This window comes from Pseudophryne corroboree, chromosome 8 (genome assembly GCF_028390025.1).
Source record: "Pseudophryne corroboree isolate aPseCor3 chromosome 8, aPseCor3.hap2, whole genome shotgun sequence".
Classification (NCBI taxonomy): Eukaryota; Metazoa; Chordata; class Amphibia; order Anura; family Myobatrachidae; genus Pseudophryne; species Pseudophryne corroboree.
In genome coordinates this window covers 62066617-62087278 of record NC_086451.1, presented here as the reverse complement: position 1 = coordinate 62087278, position 20662 = coordinate 62066617, and the positions used below count along the sequence as shown (strand labels likewise).

General features: G+C 48.9%; 1 protein-coding gene across 2 annotated transcripts in view; it reads left to right on the top strand.

The window, feature by feature from the left end:
- PTPA (protein phosphatase 2 phosphatase activator) overlaps nt 1-16385 on the top strand; it is a 108799-nt gene extending 92414 nt beyond the window's left edge. For both annotated transcript variants that reach the window (XM_063936483.1, XM_063936482.1), the window contains exon 10: nt 15724-16385. In XM_063936483.1, coding sequence (XP_063792553.1) covers nt 15724-15798 — 75 coding nt within the window. In that variant the 3' untranslated portion in view covers nt 15799-16385. The remainder of the gene's footprint in view (nt 1-15723) is intronic.
- Nucleotides 16386-20662: the final 4277 nt, after the last annotated feature.

The following is a 20662-nucleotide window of genomic DNA, read 5'->3' as shown; positions in this document are numbered from 1 at the left end:
CTCACCTTCTCGAGGGCCGCAGATTCGGCATTCAGGACTGGGTCCTGGTGACCACGGATGCAAGCCTCCGAGGGTGGGGAGCAGTCACACGGAAGAAATTTCCAAGGTCTGTGGTCAAGTCAGGAGACTTGCCTTCACATCAACATCCTGGAACTAAGGGCCGTATACAACGCCCTACGTCAAGCGGAGACCCTGCTTCGCGACCAACCGGTTCTGATTCAGTCAGACACCATCACCGCAGTGGCTCATGTAAACCGACAAGGCGGCACAAGGAGCAGGGTAGCGATGGCGGAAGCCACCAGAATTCTTCGCTGGGCGCAGTGTTCATCCCGGGAGTGGACAACTGGGAAGCAGACTTCCTCAGCAGACACGACCTCCATCCGGGAGAGCGGGGACTTCATCAGGAAGTCTTCGCACAGATGAGGGCATCACGCCTCAACAAAAAACTACAGAGGTATTGCGCCAGGTCAAGAGACCCTCAGGCGATAGCTGTAGACGCCCTGGTGACACCGTGGGTGTTCCAGTCGGTCTATGTATTTCCTCCTCTTCCTCTCATACCCAAGGTGCTGAGAATAATAAGAAAAAGAGGAGTGAGAACGATGCTCATTGTTCCAGATTGGTCACGAAGGGCTGTGGCCTCTTCCTCTAAGACAGGACTTGTTGCAACAGGGGCCCTGTCTGTTCCAAGACTTACCGCGGCTGCGTTTGACGGCATGGCGGTTGAACGCCGGATCCTAGCAGAGAAAGGCATTCCGGAAGAGGTCATTCCTACGCTGATAAAGGCTAGGAAGGACGTGACAGCTCAACATTATCACCGTACATGGCGAAAATATGTTGCTTGGTGTGAGGCCAGGAATGCCCCTACGGAGGAATTCCAGCTGGGCCGTTTCCTTCACTTCCTACGGTCAGGAGTGAATTTGGGCCTAAAATCGGGGTCCATTAAGGTCCAGATTTCGGCCCTATCCATTTTCTTTCAAAAGGAGTTGACTTCTCTACCTGAAGTTCAGACGTTTGTAAAGGGAGTGCTGCATATTCAGCCCCCTTTTGTGCCTCCAGTGGCACCTTGGGATCTTAACGTGGTGTTGAGTTTCCTGAAATCCCACTGGTTTGAACCACTCAAAACGGTGGAGTTGAAATATCTCACGTGGAAGGTGGTCATGTTATTAGCCTTGGCTTCGGCTAGGCGTGTGTCAGAGTTGGCGGCTTTGTCACATAAAAGCCCCTATCTGGTTTTCCATGCGGATAGAGCAGAATTGCGGACCCGTCCACAATTTCTGCCGAAAGTGGTTTCATTCTTTCTTATAAACCAACCTATTGTGGTGCCTGTGGCTACTACGGACTTGGAGGATTCCGAGTTGCTTGATGTAGTCAGGGCTTTGAAGGTTTATGTAGCCAGAACTGCTAGGGTCAGGAAAACAAAGTCTTTGTTTATCCTGTATGCTTCCAACAAGCTTGGTGCTCCTGCTTCAAAGCAGATATTGCTCGCTGGATCTGTAACACGATTCAGCAGGCTCATTCGGCGGCTGGATTGCCGCTGCCAAGATCAGTTAAGGCCCATTCCACTAGGAAGGTGGGCGCTTCTTGGGCGGCTGCCCGAGGGGTCTCGGCATTACAGCTGTGCCGAGCGGCTACTTGGTCAGGTTCAAACACTTTTGCAAAGTTCTACAAGTTTGATACCCTGGCCGAGGAGGACCTTGTGTTTGCTCAATCGGTGCTGCAGAGTCATCCGCACTCTCCCGCCCGTTTGGGAGCTTTGGTATAATCCCCATGGTCCTTACGGAGTCCCCAGCATCCACTAGGACGTTAGAGAAAATAAGATTTTACTTACCGGTAAATCTATTTCTCGTAGTCCGTAGTGGATGCTGGGCGCCCGTCCCAAGTGCGGACTTCTTCTGCAATGCTTGTATATAGTTATTGCTTAAATAAGGGTTATGTTATGGTTGCATCAGGGTTGACCTGTTGCTCTGTTGTTGTTCATACTGTTGACTGGGTATGTTTATCTCAAGTTATACGGTGTGATTGGTGTGGCTGGTATGAGTCTTACCCTGGATTACCAAAATCCTTTCCTTGTACTGTCAGCTCTTCCGGGCACAGTTTCTCTAACTGAGGTCTGGAGGAGGGACATAGAGGGAGTAGCCAGAGCACACCAGAATCCAAATTCTTTCTTAAAGTGCCCATGTCTCCTGCGGAGCCCGTCTATTCCCCATGGTCCTTACGGAGTCCCCAGCATCCACTACGGACTACGAGAAATAGATTTACCGGTAAGTAAAATCTTATTTTTAAAGATGCTAAATAATATCAGCAATGCCCAGATCATTATTATTCATGACCCAGGTTAGGTGTTTTGTATGCATGGCGTACTAGGGATCTTGATAGCAATGTAGGGGAGGTTAATCACATTATTATTAGCGCTTATATGTAAGGGTTCGTACTGCAGGACTTTGGGGGAAATAAAGAGTTAAATAAATACAGGGTAGACAAAATAAATGCAGACATGAAAACTAATTCTTGAGTTGTGTTTTATGTATTTAATACAACCAGATAATGTATAGAGCACAGTTAAACTGATTCACATATGGAAAGTGTAGTCCCGGACACCAGTATTTACCAGAAGCTACAGATTGGCAGCTGAAGTGTTAATAGCATTTATTGCCCTGTTTGTTAGAGTGCAGCTGCCTCTTCCCACACACACATGTGGAACTTCCTTAGTGGTAAACTTCCTACAAAGACCCAGAGCCCACTCTTCCGGCCTCTTCCTGTACAACGCTGTGAGCAAATGTATGGGAACACACCACCATATACAGGAACATGGGTGCAAGACCAAAGACAAATGGAATGCACTTTATAAAGAAGGTTCTAAAGTTGATGGTAAAAGAAGGTCCTCAAACAGCACAGGGCAGAGTATACTAGCGCAGGCCAGCGATACGAGTCTCCTAGCGCAGGGCAGTGATACGAGTCTCCTAGCGCAGGGCAGTGATACGAGTCTCCTAGCGCAGGGCAGTGATACGAGTCTCCTAGCGCAGGGCAGTGATGTGAGTCTCCTAGCGCAGGGCAGTGATACGAGTCTCCTAGCGCAGGGCAGTGATACGAGTCTCCTAGCGCAGGGCAGTGATACGAGTCTCCTAGCGCAGGGCAGTGATACGAGTCTCCTAGCGCAGGGCAGTGATACGAGTCTCCTAGCGCAGGGCAGTGATGCGAGTCTCCTAGCGCAGGGCAGTGATACGAGTCTCCTAGCGCAGGGCAGTGATACGAGTCTCCTAGCGCAGGGCAGTGATACGAGTCTCCTAGCGCAGGGCAGTGATACGAGTCTCCTAGCGCAGGGCAGTGATACAAGTCTCCTAGCGCAGGGCAGTGATGTGAGTCTCCTAGGGCAGGCCAGCGATGTGAGTCTCCTAGCGTAGGGCAGTGATGTGAGTCTCCTAGGGCATGGCAGTGATACGAGTCTCCTTGCGCAGGGCAGTGATACAAGTCTCCTAGCGCAGGGCAGCGATGTGAGTCTCCTAGCGCAGGGCAGCGATGTGAGTCTCCTAGCGCAGGGCAGCGATGTGAGTCTCCTAGCGCAGGGCAGTGATACGAGTCTCCTTGCGCAGGGCAGTGATACAAGTCTCCTAGCGCAGGGCAGTGATGTGAGTCTCCTAGCGCAGGGCAGCGATGTGAGTCTCCTAGCGCAGGGCAGTGATACAAGTCTCCTAGCGCAGGGCAGTGATGTGAGCCTCCTAGCGCAGGCCAGCGATGTGAGTCTCCTAGCGCAGGGCAGTGATACAAGTCTCCTAGCGCAGGGCAGTGATACAAGTCTCCTAGCGCAGGGCAGTGATACAAGTCTCCTAGCGCAGGGCAGCGATGTGAGTCTCCTAGCGCAGGGCAGCGATGTGAGTCTCCTAGCGCAGGGCAGTGATACGAGTCTCCTAGCGCAGGGCAGTGATACGAGTCTCCTTGCGCAGGGCAGTGATACAAGTCTCCTAGCGCAGGGCAGTGATGTGAGTCTCCTAGGGCAGGCCAGCGATGTGAGTCTCCTAGCGTAGGGCAGCGATGTGAGTCTGCTAGCTCAGCACAGCGATGCGAGTCTCCTAGCGCAGGGCAGGGATGCGAGTCTCCTAGCGCAGGGCAGGGATGCGAGTCTCCTAGCGCAGGGCAGCAATGTAAGCCTACTAGCACAGGTCCCAGCACAGGGCAGTGATGCGAGTCTCCTAGCGGAGGGCAGTGATGCGAGTCTCCTAGTGGAGGGCAGTGATGTGAGTCAGTGATACGAGTCTCCAAGCCAGGGCAGCGATGTGAGTCTCCTAGCGTAGGGCAGCGGTGTGAGTCTCCTAGCGTAGGGCAGCGGTGTGAGTCTCCTAGCGTAGGGCAGCGATGTGAGTCTCCTAGCGTAGGGCAGCGATGTGAGTCTCCTAGCGTAGGGCAGCGATGCGAGTCTCTTAGCGGAGGGCAGTGATGCGAGTCTCCTAGTGGAGGGCAGTGATGTGAGTCAGCGATGTGAGTCTCCAAGCACAGGGCAGCGATGTGAGTCTCCTAGTGTAGGGCAGCGATGTGAGTCTCCTAGCGTAGGGCAGCGATGTGAGTCTCCTAGCGTAGGGCAGCGGTGTGAGTCCCCTAGCACAGGGCAGCGGTGTGAGTCCCCTAGTGCAAGGCAGCGATGTGTGTCTCATAGCGTAGGGCAGCAATGTGAGTCTCCTAGCGCAGGCCAGCGATGTGAGTCTCCAAGCGCAGGCCAGCGATGTGAGTCTCCTAGCGTAGGGCAGCGATGTGAGTCTCCTAGCGTAGGGCAGCGGTGTGAGTCCCCTAGCACAGGGCAGCGGTGTGAGTCCCCTAGTGCAAGGCAGCGATGTGTGTCTCATAGCGTAGGGCAGCAATGTGAGTCTCCTAGCGCAGGCCAGCGATGTGAGTCTCCAAGCGCAGGCCAGCGATGTGAGTCTCCTAGCGTAGGGCAGCGATGCGAGTCTCCTAGCGTAGGGCAGCGGTGTGAGTCCCCTAGCACAGGGCAGCGGTGTGAGTCCCCTAGTGCAAGGCAGCGATGTGTGTCTCATAGCGTAGGGCAGCAATGTGAGTCTCCTAGCGCAGGCCAGCGATGTGAGTCTCCTAGCGCAGGCCAGCGATGTGAGTCTCCTAGCGTAGGGCAGCGATGTGAGTCTCCTAGCACAGGGCAACGATGTGAGTCCCCTAGCGCAAAGGCAGCGATGTGAGTCTCATAGCGCAGGGCAGCGTTGTGAGTCTCTTAGCGCAGGACAGCAATGTGAGTCTCTTAGCGCAGGGCAGCGATGTGAGTCTCCTAGTGCAGGCCAGCGGTGTGAGTCTCCTAGTGCAGGCCAGCGATGTGAGTCTCCTAGCGCACAGGCAGCGATGTGAGTCTCCTAGCGCACAGGCAGCGATGTGAGTCTCCTAGCGCACAGGCAGCGATGTGAGTCTCCTAGCGCACAGGCAGCGATGTGAGTCTCCTAGCGCAGGCAGTGATGCAAGTCTGATAGCACAGGGCAGTGAGGCGAGTCTCCTAGCACAGTGATGCTGGGAAACTTTTAGTATAGTTTAGTAAATAAAGACAAATGTCTGTTTACTATTTATAGTGTCTGCATAATGTATAGCACTTTACAGTATGGGACAAACACAACAATAAAGGGGTAGCATTCAGCTGATCGATACCAGAATCCCGACACCACTCAGGAGACCGGCGCCAGATCACCGACAGCGGGGATGCTGAAGGTGAGTATCAGGGTTAGGGTTAGGCACCTGGGGGGTGGTTAGCCCTAGCCGCAACCCCCCTGAGGGTTAGACGTAGCTGATACCCCTAGAGAGTTAGCCCTAACCGCCAAGCCCCAAAGGTTAGGGTAGGAAGGGGAGTGGGTAGAAATACTCCCTCCGATGTCAGTATCCTCACAGCCGTGATGCCGCTGTCAGTCATGTGACCGAAGATTGGCTATTATCAGACAGTCAGGGAGCGGTAAGAGAACACTGCTCATAGGCTTACAATCTATTTGGAAATAGGACTAAACGTTAAGTGCCACATATACATATTAGTGCTGCAAGATAGCAATGGGACAGTAAATATTGGGGCTATATGATGCGGGCAGGGGCAGAGGGATTTTGAGTGTAGAAGGAGAATACGTGTGAGGTTATGTAGAGCGGTGGGAGGTTACGGTGGTGGCTCAGCAGTTTGATAGGCTTGCCTGAACAGATGTGTGTTCAGGGAATGCCTGATGATTTGGAGGCAAGAAAAAAATCCTTGTTGTATGACCGAGAGGGTGCACCTTAAAAACAGCCCTGTAACCGGGAATGGGAGCACTAATGAGTGTGGGTGACGGGAGTGGAGTGGAGGGGTCCAATTGGGAGATATTTTAAGACAAATGTTGGTGCAGTCTTGATGATGGTTGTGAATAGAAGCATTTTAGGCTGCATTTGGTAAAACACAGGCCGTACAGAGACTGGCAGGGCAGAGCAGCAGTAGAATGGCATTTTGCAAGGAAAACTATTCTACCTGATGCCGTCAAAATATATTGTAGGGGTGAAAGTCTTCTTCTGGGAAGTCCAGTATGGAGACTATTGCAGTAGTCAATGTGGAGTACAATGAATACATGCGTTTTGTAGTGTGATGTGTGAGGTATGTGCGTGTTCTGGAGATGTTCCTTAGATGTATGTAAGAGGATCTGGATACAGATTGGAGACGGGGGAACAAAGGACAATTCTGAATCAAGGACGGCAAGCTTTTGGGGTAGGGTTTATTTTCATGTTGTCCACCGATCTATCACATAGGCAGCTTCTGTTGAGCGGTGGGAATGTTATTAGCTGAGTTTTTGAAAGATTGCGTTTGAGGTGGTGATAGGGACATACAGAATGAAACGGGAGAGAGACATTGAGTAACGCAGGCCAACACAGCTGCCGAGCGTTCCTGGAGGGGACAGATAGTCTGACTGCTATTACTGTCATTTATTTATATAGTGCCATCATTTTACAAAGCATCTACAGCATGTTATCATTGGAGCATACAGTCCAAGGAGAGTACATATAAACTCTGCACATTGAAGCCATAGCCCCAAGTGTGTGAGGCCACAATCCTAACTACTATGCCACCTCAAAATTCCAAGGCATAGATTTACTAAGGCGCGGTTTGTCAGTGCCGCTAATCTTCGGTGGCTTTGACTGATAGATTTAAGAAGGCAATAGAAAGAGATGCTAAACTATTTTAAAACTATCCGTCAAAGCCACTCATAATCTGCGGCCGCGCCTTAGTAAATATACCCCCAAATGTGCAAATAAATTAAGTGGTAAATCCCAAATTATGTGTAGCAATTTATTTCACATAGTCACTTTGGGGATGGCCATTGTATGGGTGACACGGTATTCCAGAGAACACAGCCTATCATTTCTCTAGCCGCCAGTGACATTGATGGGAGGACGAGTTCCCTTTAGTACTGCGGGTTCTCTTTTCACTCCTTTTTAGACCTCATTAAATTTTGTACATTATGTTTCAGTTTTAATATGAGAATGCTGCAACTGAAGGCATGGGGTTAGTTTAGCTTATTCAAGAACATATAGACAATATAGCGTTTCTATGCAGATATTTTACATTCGTACATTCCACTTCTAAAATGATTTTCAATTAGCGTTTATGGCAGGAATGTGCAGTCAGGGGAGGCAGAGCCTCACCTGTCATGCTCCCTGTCATAATCACAGTTCTCACTATAAAAATGATTAGGAGAACACAAAGAAGATATGTATAACTTATAAGCATCTTCTTTGTACTAATACAATCATCTTTTTCTTACGTCCTAGAGGATGCTGGGGACTCCGTAAGGACCATGGGGGTATAGACGGGCTCCGCAGGAGACATGGGCACTATAAAGAACTTTAGAATGGGTGTGCACTGGCTCCTCCCTCTATGCCCCTCCTCCAGACCTCAGTTAGTTCCTGTCCCCAGAGGAGACTGGGTGCATTACAGGGAGCTCTCCTGAGTTTCTCTGAAAAAAGAATTTTGTTAGGTTTTTTATTTTCAGGGAGCACTGCTGGTAACAGGCTTCCTGCATCGTGGGACTGAGGAGAGAGAAGCAGACCTACTTAACTGATAGGCTCTGCTTCTTAGGCTACTGGACACCATTAGCTCCAGAGGGAGTCTGAACGCAAGTCTCCCCTCGCCGTTCGTTCCAGAGCCGCGCCGCCGTCCTCCTCACAGAGCCGGAAGACGGAAGCTGGGTGAGTATAAGAAGAAAGAAGACTTCAAAGGCGGCAGAAGACTTCAGATCTTCTCTGAGGTAACGCGCAGCGGTAACGCTGCGCGCCATTGCTCCCACACACAACACACACGGCAGGCACTGATGGATGCAGGGCGCCCTGGGCAGCAATATAAACCTCTAGGGCTGGCAAATACATATATATAGGCTGCGGAGGCAGTAGATATAAAAATCCCCCGCCAGTATTACAAAATTGAGCGGGACCAAAGCCCGGCGCTGGAGGGGGCGGAGCTTGATTCCACAGCACTAACCAGCGCCATTTTCTCCACAGAGCACTGCAGAGAAGCTGGCTCCCCGGACTCTCCCCTGCTGAATACGGTGACACAGGGCAGAAAAGAGGGGGGGGGGGGCATTTGTAAGGCGTAGTGAGTGTATTATACAGATAATTATATATAAAAGCGCTATATTATCTGGGAATTTGTTTCCAGTGTCAGTTGGCGCTGGGTGTGTGCTGGCATACTCTCTGTCTCTCCAAAGGGCCTTATTGGGGAACTGTCTCCATATAAATATATCCCTGTGTGTGTGGGGGTGTCGGTACGAGTGTGTCGGCTTGTCTGAAGCGGAAGGTTCATCTAAGGAGGAGGTGGAGCAGATGATTGTGGTGTCTCCGTCGGCAACGCCGACACCTGATTGGTTGGACATGTGGAATGTTTTAAATGCAAATGTTACCTTATTACATAAGAGGATGGACAAAGCAGAGTCCAGGGAAAAAGCAGGGAGTCAATCCATGGCTTTGACTGTGTCACAGGGCCCTTCAGGGTCTCAAAAACGTTCTCTATCCCAAATAGCAGTCACTGATACCGACACGGATTCTGACTCCAGTGTCGACTACGATGATGCAACGTTACACCCAAGGGTGGCCAAAAGTATTCATTATATGATTATTGCAATAAAAGATGTTTTGCATATCACAGATGACCCCTCTGTCCCCGACACGAGGGTGCGCATGTATAAGGAAAAGAAACCTGAGGTAACCTTTCCCCCATCTCATGAGCTGAACGAGTTATTTGAAAAAGCTTGGGAAACTCCAGACAAAAAACTGCAGATTCCCAAGAGGATTCTTATGGCGTATCCTTTCCCTGCACAGGGCAGGGTACGGTGGGAATCCTCGCCCAGGGTGGACAAGGCTTTAACGCGCTTGTACAAGAAGGTGGCGCTACCTTCTCCAGACACGGCAGCCCTCAAGGATCCTGCTGATCGCAGACAGGAAACTACCTTAAATCTATTTATACGCATACAGGTGCTTTACTCAGACCGGCAATAGCATCGGCATGGGTATGTAGCGCAGTTGCAGCTTGGACAGATACCTTGTCAGCTAACATTGATACCCTAGATAGGGATACCATCTTATTGACCTTAGGTCACATTAAAGACGCAGTCTTATATATGAGAGACGCTCAAAGAGACGTTCGGCTGCTTGGTTCGAGAGCCAACGCCATGGCGATTTCTGCTAGGCGAGCCCTGTGGACCCGCCAATGGACGTGTGATGCCGACTCAAAGAGGCATATGGAGGTTTTACCTTACAAGGGTGAAGTATTATTTGGGGAGGGTCTCGCGGACCTGGTTTCCACAGCTACCGCGGGTAAATCTACTTTGTTGTCTTTTGTTCCCCCACAGCAAAAGAAAACTCCACAATATCAGATGCAGTCCTATCGGTCGCATAAGTCCAGAAGAGGTCGGGGCTCATCCTTTCTCGCTAGAGGTAAGGGTAGAGGGAAAAGAACGCCTGCTTCAGCTAGTTCCCAGGAACAGAAGTCCTCCCCGGCTTCTACTAAATCCACCGCATGACGCTGGGGCTCCACTGAGGGAGTCCGCACCGGTGGGGGCACGTCTTCGACTCTTCAGCCAGGTCTGGGTTCTGTTAGACGTGGATCCTTGGGCGATGGAAATTGTATCCCAAGGCTACAAACTGGAATTCGAAGAGGTGCCCCCTTGCCGATTTTTTTCAAGTCGGCCTTGCCAGCTTCTCCCCCAGAGAGGGCAGTAGTGTTAGCTACAATTCAAAAGCTGTGTCAACAACAAGTGATTATCTAGGTTCCCCTAGTCCAACAGGGGAAAGGGTACTATTCAACCCTGTTCGTGGTCCCGAAGCCGGATGGCTCGGTCAGACCCATTTTAAATCTAAAATCCCTAAACCTGTACTTGAAAAAGTTCAAGTTCAAGATGGAATCGCTCCAGGCAGTGATCTCCAGTCTGGAAGGGGGGGATTTTATGGTGTCACTCGACATAAAGGATGCATTCCTTCATGTCCCCATATATCCTCCTCATCAGGCGTACCTGAGATTTGCTGTACAGGACTGTCATTACCAGTTTCGGACGTTGCCGTTTGGGCTTTCCACGGCCCGAGGATTTTCACCAAGGTGATGGCAGAGATGATGGTGCTCCTGCGCAGGCAGGGAGTCACAATTATCCCGTACTTGGACGATCTCCTGATAAAAGCGAGATCGAGAGATCAATTGCTGAAAAGCGTGTCGCTCTCCCTGAGAGTGCTACAACAGCACGGTTGGATTCTCAATCTGCCAAAGTCACAATTGATTCCAACGACTCGACTATCATTCCTAGGCATGATTCTGGACACGGAACAGAAGAGGGTTTTTCTCCCAATGGAAAAAGCCCAGGACCTCCAGAACATGGTCAGAGACCTGCTAAAACCAAAAAGAGTGTCTGTTCATCAATGCACTCGAGTTCTGGGGAAAATGGTGGCAGCCTACGAGGCCATCCCCTTCGGCAGGTTTCATGCGAGGACATTTCATTGGGACCTTCTGGACAAGTGGTCGGGGTCCCATCTACAAATACATCAGAAGATAAGCCTGTTCCCCAGGGCCAGGGTGTCTCTCCTGTGGTGGCTGCAGAGTGCTCACCTTCTAGAGGGTCGCAGGTTCGGCATTCAAGACTGGGTTCTGATTACCACGGACGCGAGCCTCCGAGGATGGGGAGCAGTCACACAAGGAAGAAATTTTCAGGGACTATGGTCAAGCCAGGAGGCTTGTCTACACATCAACGTACTGGAATTGAGGGCCATATACAACGGCCTACGACAAGCAGAGAATCTTCTTCGCGACCTACCGGTTCTGGTTCAATCAGACAACGTCACAGCAGTGGCTCATGTAAACCGCCAAGGCGGGACAAGGAGCAGAGTGGCAATGGCGGAAGCCACCAGGATTCTTCGCTGGGGCGGAAAATCACGTAAGCGCTCTGTCAGCAGTCTTCATTCCGGGAGTGGACAACTGGGAAGCAGACTTCCTCAGCAGGCACGATCTCCATCCAGGAGAGTGGGGACTTCATCAAGAAGTTTTTACAGAGATAACAAGTCTTTGGGGAATTCCTCACATAGACATGATGGCGTTCCGCCTCAACAAGATGACACCATGGGTGTTTCAGTCGGTCTATGTATTCCCCCCTCTTCCTCTCATCTCAAAAATATTGAGAATCATAAGACAAAGAAGAGTGCAAACAATACTCATTGTTCCAGATTGGCCTCGAAGGGCCTGGTATTCAGATCTTCAGGAGATGCTCACAGAAGATCCATGGCCTCTTCCTCGCAGGGAGGACCTGTTGCAACAGGGGCTCTGCGTGTTCCAAGACTTACCGCGGTTACGTTTGACGGCATGGCGGTTGAACACCGAATCCTAGCTGGGAAAGGTTTTCCGGAGGAAGTCATCCCTACTCTGATAAAGGCTAGGAAGGAGGTGACGGCGAAACATTATCACCGTATCTGGAGGAAGTATGTATCTTGGTGTGAAGCCAAGAATGCTCCTACGGAAGATTTCCATGTGGACCGTTTTCTCCACTTTCTACAGACAGAAGTGGATATGGGCCTAAAATTAGGCTTCACTAAAGTACAGATTTCGGCCCTATCTATTTTCTTTCAGAATTAATTGGCTTCTCTCCCAGAAGTCTAGACTTTTGTAGAGGGAGTGCTGCACATCCAGCCTCCTTTTGTGCCCCCAGTGGCACCATGGGACCTTAACGTGGTGTTACGGTTCCTGAAGTCTCACTGGTTTGAACCTCTTCAAACGATTGAATTTAAAATTTCTCACTTGGAAGGTGGTCATGTTGTTGTTGGCCTTGGCATCTGCAAGGCGGGTGTCTGAATTGGCGGCCTTGTCTCACAAGAGCCCCTATTTGATTTTCCATGTGGATAGAGCGGAGTTGAGGACTCGTCATCAATTTTTGCCTAAGGTGGTTTCTTCATTTAATTTGAACCAACCTATTGTGGTACCTGTGGCTACGGGTGACTTGGAGGATTCCAAGTCCCTGGATGTAGTCAGGGCCTTAAAAATCTATGTAGCCAGGACGGCTCGGGTTAGGAAAACAGAAGCACTGTTTGTCCTGTATGCAGCCAACAAAGTTGGCGCTCCTGCTTCGAAGCAGACTATTGCTCGCTGGATCTGTAACACGATTCAGCAGGCTCATTCTACGATAGGATTGCCGTTACCAAATTCGGTAAAGGCCCATTCCACTAGGAAGGTGGGCTCTTCTTGGGCGGCTGACCGAGGCGTCTCGGCTTTACAGCTTTGCCGAGCAGCTACCTGGTCGGGTTCAAACACTTTTGCAAAGTTCTATAAGTTTGATACCCTGGCTGATGAGGACCTTGCGTTGCTCAGTCGGTGCTGCAGAGTCGTCCGCACTCTCCCGCCCGGTCTGGAGCTTTGGTATAATCCCCATGGTCCTTACGCAGTCCCCAGCATCCTCTAGGACGTAAGAGAAAATAAGATTTTAAACCTACCGGTAAATCTTTTTACCCTAGTCCGTAGAGGATGCTGGGCGCCCGTCCCAGTGCGGACAAAATCTGCAAGGCTTGTATATAGTTGTTGCTTACATAAGGGTTATGTTACAGTTGAGATCAGTCTTTAGCTGATAATGTTTTGTTCATACTGTTAACTGGTTGCGTTTATTCCAGGTTGTACGGTGTGGATGGTGTGGGCTGGTATGAATCTTGCCCTTAGATTAACAAAATCCTTTCCTCGTATTGTCCATCTCCTCTGGGCACAGTTTCTCTAACTGAGGTCTGGAGGAGGGGCATAGAGGGAGGAGCCAGTGCACACCCATTCTAAAGTTCTTTATAGTGCCCATGTCTCCTGCGGAGCCCGTCTATACCCCATGGTCCTTACGGAGTCCCCAGCAACCTCTACGGACTAGGAGAAAAAGATTTACCGGTAGGTTTAAAATCTTATTTTTATAGATAACACTGACCAGAGTTGCCGAGTTCCTGGAACTGCAGGGAGAGATAGAGATGAGGCAGCAGCGGTAGCTCAGCCTCACCTCTCACACTGTCGGACACTGCCCTGTGCAGATGGGCGGGGCTACACAGCGGCCAATCAGACCGCAAAGAACAGAGAAATGGGAGGCATGCCTCACAGTGGAGGCGTGCTTGTGCACTGATGGGCAGCTTGGATTGGTCATGTGACCAATCCAGGAAGTCAGACAACGGAGCTGAGCAGCGTAGCAGGGGAGGAAGTAAGTGGGGATCCAAAGTGCCAGCAGCAGCCACCCGTGCACAGTGACTGGGGTGAGTAGCAGCCAGAACCTGGACTGTGTGTGTGACATTTGTAGTGAGTGTGGAGACAGGTGTGTGTGTGGTATCTGTAGTGAGAGTGGGGACCACACTGTGTGTGTGTCATCTGTAGTGAGTGTTGGGACAAGACTGTGTGTGTGTGTGTGTGTGTGTGTGTGTGTTTGTGTGTCATCTGTAGTGAGTGTGGGGACAGGACTGTGTGTGTGTGTGTGTCATCTGTAGTGAGTGTGGGGACAGGGCTCTGTGTGTGGCTACAGTAGTGACACGTAGTGTACATATATGTTCCTGCTCTCCCTCCCCAGGTGCTGCTGCCTATATAACTGATGACTGTATTGCCCTGTGTAACCTGCTGCACCAGGCCAGCGGTGTTCTGCAGGTGAGGGGGCAATAGGAGGCACCTCACCCAGAAGTTAGTATGCATCAGTTTACTCACAACACTAGGGTGATGACTGTGACCTGGCTATTACTGTATGTATGTTCTCCCTGTGTTTGTATGGATGTGGTGCAGGGACATTAGAGTTACACTGTGTAGGGGGTGAGACCGGCTCCTGGCACTGAGAGCCACCACCATTTGTGCCTCCCCAGCCTCTGACCTCACCGCACATCACTGGTTTAGGGTGACGTGACATGGACCTGTCCATCAGAAAGCCAGGCTGGTGTGGCTGAGGTGTTGAAAACAGTGAATAAGTTGGAAACGTCACAGTATGAGGGACTGTTATGGGTAGATTCTGTTAAGCTTGAGATTCCATCAGAACCTTGCGGCACGCTTAGCTGCGCACATAGCGGTATGCAGCAGGTTTTGGCTTGCTAGGTTTTCCTGCCTGTTATATTAGCGAGCGAAGATCCGGCGGAATGTTGTTGTTAATTGTTTTCCCCCTTATTGAGCCCTCAATATTCCTCCATGTCATTTGCATATAGTACACTTGGTGGGGTCAGATGATAAAGGACAGGGTGAGGATATGATAAATAAAATGTATATAACAAAAAAAGAGAAAATTGGTGGAACGTATTGGGGATGGGTCCGTGTTATAAGACGACTGGGAATAAAATAGTGAGTAGTGGCACATATTCACAGTGGATCGTGTGAAATAGTGCTGTGGCCAATTGACAGTGAGGATTGATATCAGTAGGCCACTCCTACATTGATGACCTGTATGGAATAAAGGACAGCCGAGATTGGCTGGGACAAAGCATTATGGACCCTATTCAGTATCCGTTGCAGATTCTGCTAAAAATCAGAATCTGCTACTGAGTACGATCGCCAGCATGCAAAGTCCTGCCCAGCGATGAAATCGCATTCAGTTGCAATCGCATTGCAGAACAAGAAATCAGGGATGACACCCTTATTCTTCAGAGCGGATGCCCCGAAAATGGTTCGGGTCAATACCAAAAAATGCGTCAACACACCAAATACCCTATCCAAAACACCCCTACCCCCTCTCTGTGTGGCCACCGCTTTCAATCACAGCACAGTCACATTATTTACGGATGCGATCGCACTATCGCAGTGCATGCGCAGACTGACAAAAATCGCTTGTTTGCGATTTTTGGCAAACTGCGATCCAACTTAAATGAGGGCCTATGTCTTCTGTTCTGGAACGAATTTTGTAAACCATTCGATCTGTGAAGATGATTTGCACTGTACAGCTTGCCTGCCATTTATTTCTATTTCCGTAAGTGCTGTCCTTTAAAGTGGTCTGCCATCCTATAATTTCAATTAAAGTGGAAATAGCACTAAGAAAATTCTGGCTAACGCCAGGATGCTGGTTACACCTTGTAAGGTGCGGAAGCAACTCCATCTGATTACGTGCCTGTTTTCATTCTAGATGGGATAGAGTGCTTATAAATCTACCAGGTGTCTGGATGTTCCCTCCTGACTACTTGTTGAAGTAGCAATTTGATGTGACACTGGCTATGTATCTCCATTTGTGCATTGTCCTCACTCTGCAACTAATTAGGTCTGTTTCTTTATCTCGCTCCCTTTCTCAGTGTCTGGAGAAGTTTCCTGTGATTCAGCACTTTAAATTTGGCAGCCTGCTTCCCATTCAGCCTGTTAAGTCCTAAGGATCCAGGAGAAGGAAAGGAGATCCCTCTGCTTCTAGAACCAAGCCCTCCCTGTCTGTACTCTCCTTCCCAGCTGTGAGGCCGCACATCCTGTCAAGGTTCTCATATCTGTCGTGGAGAAAGGGTTTCTCCATAGGGCCCTGTCACGTTTTAGGAGGAGAGCGGGTGGGAGATTAAGTTAATATTTTGGCATCAGACACAGCGCCTGGTGCCTCTCTGGTATGGGGGAACTCTTGGGTATCGTTGTGTTTAGCCGGACTGGTTACTTAATATGTTACATTTTTGCACCAAGATAGGCCTTTAAGTCCCCTCTGACAGAAGATGAAACCAAAATGACCAATTTGGAGGTTGTTAGTTTAGGATCTTCTGCCACATGGTAAGTTGAAGCTCTGCACAATGTAACAATAGTTTTCCCCGCACTCTTCTGCCTGTGGTAACTTATGAGGGTGAGGTGAAAGGAGACCTCCTGGTGGAGTCATGGTGGTTTACTTAGTGTTCATATTCTTTTGAAGGTCCATTGGGCTATGGAGCCCTGCCTCCCTGTGCAGCTTATAGGGTGTCTACCAATAAAATATTTCAAGACTCTGGTCATGTGAGTTGTACATGTGTTATGTTTATGTTTCATGTGTGCGGGCTGCATTCTGGTGGGGACGTGTGGTGATGTTATATTTTTAATTTCTTTATTCATTTTGAAGAATTATGTCTCACGATGGGCATAGCTCCAGCTAGCAGCTGGAGATGGGGAATACCTAACGAGATGACACAGAAGGCAATCCGGTATGGAGTTCGCTGACATCAGTACATAGGTATGGGTGGAAGCAGCGGACCCGTCTGAAATTAGGAAGAAATAAATGAAGTCACAATTTATGTCCAGTAGTGGTGGGATATCAACTGGGGAATTTCCAAACCCGGATTATGTTACAGTGAAGTGTACAGTACAGGCAATGCAACTCTGTGTAGTACCTTTTGTATTCTTATCGAACAAGGTTTTATCCAGAGGTAGACTGTGAAAGACCATAATGCATCGTTTCCGGTGTTCTGCTGGTTCTATAGCCCTGAACCATTGCTGTGTTTAGTCCTCTTATATTCAATACAAGGACAGCACAGTATGATGGGAATAATGTGACTGCATGAGATTTGCAAACCCAATGAGGCCCGTTGGAGAGATCAGAAAGGTAACTACATAAGAAGTCCTCTTCCGATGCATTTTATGGGCATGCCCAGTAATGGCCCAGGCAATTTTGAGTACTAATGGCTGTTGAACTTCTATTGATGCCACCCATCAAGCTAACTGGATGCTGCTGCGTTTGGGGCCAGCCAAGGGAGGGAGCGCCCAGACGTAATCACCAGTACTATTTTTGCCAATTTTGGTGGAGCCTCACCACGGGTGCAGGGGAGATCTAGGAGAGGCACTGGCTGAATCCGCTACAACCGTAAATATTTCAGAAGTAAACTCAAATAAAGATATATATTTTTTCTCTGTTACAGGCGATTTAAAACATAGTACAGGGTAAGGCGTACCATTCTAATGTGTTCTATCAGGAGCAGCCACCGGGTGTGCGTGTCCCCTACAACCCCACACAATCCCCACCATTAGCTAAACAAATAAAAAGCTAGACAAGTAGAAGCAAAGTGGAGCAATAGTGAAATCTAATATGAACACCTAATGTGTCCAAGAGCAAAGTCCGTATTTGCATACACTGTGATTGCATTTGCGAGGCCTGGGAATAATAAAAAATGACCGGCCTGCTTGTTGCACTTGTGCGTTCATGATTTGTTACCTTAAAAAATAGTCCTAAAAAAGAAAACAAAATCATTAAAACAGCAATATTTTTTTTTCGTAGCTCAAGTTAAACAAAGTAAATCAAATGGCTTGTACTGGGGGCTGCCATATTTCTGCAAGTATCTCTCCCACAAGCCAAGTCCCATCTGGGATAGAAGGAACAGTGGAAATCCGTGCTTAGATTGAGATTTACAAGCTCAAGTTTTCTGAGCTGTACTCCCTCTACAATAGGAAGCATTAGATGTGGGGCTTATTTGGCATATGAGAGGTGTGGCTATTAAATAACGAGACTGATGCTATACTTTAAGTTTAATTATGTTAAGTACAGTTTAACTCCGTTCCCCTTCCATGTACTCCCCCTCTGCATCCACACGCTGCTGCTTTCTTACTTTCCAATGGTCAAAGCCATGCTGTAGCTCATTATCTGTCAGCTCCATCATTTTCTTCTTTACCTCAGTAACGGATGCGAAACGGGTTCCCTTGAGTACAGGTTTGACTTTAGGAAAAAGAAAGAAATCACACAATGCTAGGTCTGGAGAATGGAGGGTGTTCTAGCACTGCAATCTGTTTCTCGGCCAAAAACTGCTTCACAGAGCGAACTATGTGGGCTGGAGCGTTGTCCTGATGAGGATGAAACCATTTTTCCACAACTCTGGCCTCTTTCTTTTCATTCTTACCCGCAAAGTTATCTGGGCTATAATATGGTGAGTGTGATTTTAAAAGAGGACTAATTGTTGTGCACTGGGTAGGAGCTTCAGTGACTAAGGGGTATATTCAATTAGGATCGAAAACTGCCGTCTGTCGAAAAGACGGCCGTTTTCGACTTTTTAAGGTCGAATAGTGATTTGACCTATTCAGTCCCAGCAGTTTTTATTCGACAAGTCGTGGAATTCGACTTGTCGAATAGTACGTGAATTGGCGGTAATGCTGCAGATTCACGTACTTTTGAGTGAAACGGGGCCAAATTCGACAGGATTTGGCCCCGTTTCCGACCATCTCAGTCCGACATAAAATAATATCGTACTGAGATGTGGGACCCAGAGGAGGAGAGGGGGGGGCAGCCGCAGGGAGACTGGGGACAGCCGAGGGCAGACAGGGGGGGAGAGCAGCGCTGCAGCAGGAAGTCTCAGAGCCGCGCCGCTCACGGCAGCGTCCACTTGCTAAAGCCGGGTGGACACTGCCGTAAGGTCGGGAGGCTGTGTGACATCCTCCTGCAGCGCTACTGTAGCGCTGATCTGCCCGCGGCTGTCCCCGCTGGTCTCCCCGCGGCTCCTTCCCCACCCCCCACCTTTCCTCCTCTGGGTCCCTCATCTCAATTCGACTTTTTAAAAGTCGAATTGAGATGAGATTGAATTGGGGTTGTCGGTTCCATTCCGACAAATGCATGTCGGAATGGATCCGACCCTAATTGAATATACCCCTAAGACAGCTCGCCATGCTTATATTTCACAAGCAGCTGTGTCTCAGGTGATGTCCGCATGTGAAGGAAAACCATGATATCTCGGCATCAACTCAAGTGCAAAACAAAAAAGGCGAGCAACTGCGGCTCACGTGCCTGCAAACTTCCAGCTGTGGTGCGAGCAGCTGACTTAATGAAAGGTGGTTCAACGGTAACTCCATACACCAGGACATGGGTCAGACTGCAGCACATACACCGTCCTCTATACTTGCCAGTGCACGTTTTGCAAGTTTAGAAGTGCAAAAAACACAGGCAACGTCCTACAGAGCAGTGCAAGGTGGCGATAAATGCCACAGTCAGGATTGCTTGTTTTAGGCAATAAACCGTTCCTAAATGTTGCAAGGGCATGTTGTCCGGGCACGGCTTGGGTGCAGTCATTCCCTAAAAAAAGCAAGGTCAATGCTTAATGGTACAGGAGTGATTATCTTCACCCCACATTGCAGCATCTTCCGTGGTAGGCAGGGTGTTTTCCAGGATGACGTGTCATGTGTGATCACCTACTGGTTTGGTGACACTGATGCTATCCCTGTGTAATTCTCTGACACCGGATCTGAATGCAGATGAGCATTATGCGATATTACGGAGCTTATTTCTAGTAGAAGACTGTAGCTGCAGACCCTGGGGCTAATGCTAAGTCACATGCAAACTGGCTGCTGCTGCGGCAGTCACGGAATCCCGACTTACTACCGAATGCCAAAGCGGGAATCCGTAGGGCTACCATTTAAAACCTCAAGATTGAGACTTTGGGTACATATAGTAGCACGGTTCCCGATCTGTCACCTCCATCTGGTTTACATAAAGTGGTAAATTACATAGAGGACAGCTATAGACATTATGAATAAATAAAGCGATTTGGCTTAATATAGTCAATTTGTGATGAATTATTATATTCAAACTTTTTAAAATTTCATTTTAGCTTATTTACCAAACTAAGAAGTTGAATAACTTTTTTATTTGTTGTCTGTCTGTATTCACTAAATCTCAGTGTGAAGAGTCGAAGCTTTTGTGAAACTTCTGACATTTCCCTGTCTCCACTGTTCGGACAGAATCGTCATATTTATTATATTGTGTAAAGTCACTTCTTCCGCATAGGTAAACAAAAGTTTTTCAAGGGCAAGTTCTGGCCTGATAAACATATTCAGACCCTCATATAAACCTACAGATCTACCACATCTTCAATTGACTTCTATAGTTGCCGCACTTTTCTATATATGGGGGGTAATTCCGAGTTGATCGTAGCATCAAATTTTTAGCAGTTAGGTAAAACAATGTGCACTGCAGGGGGGGGCAGATATAACATGTGCAGAGAGAGTTAGATTTGGGTGGGGTGTGTTCAAACTGAAATCTAAATTGCAGTGTAAAAATAAAGCAGCCAGTATTTACCCTGCACAGAAACAATATAACCCACCCAAATCTAACTCTCTCTGCAAATGTTATATCTGCCCCCCCCCGCCCCCCCCGCAGTACACATGGTTTTATCTAACTGCTAACAAATTTGATGCTGCGATCAACTCTGAATTACCCCCATTGTTTCAAAGGTGAATTCTAGTAAGTACCTTGCAGTGTAAGTGAGCGGACACCACTGTGCATTAGGTTGCACTACTTATTGGTCCATTGGGGGT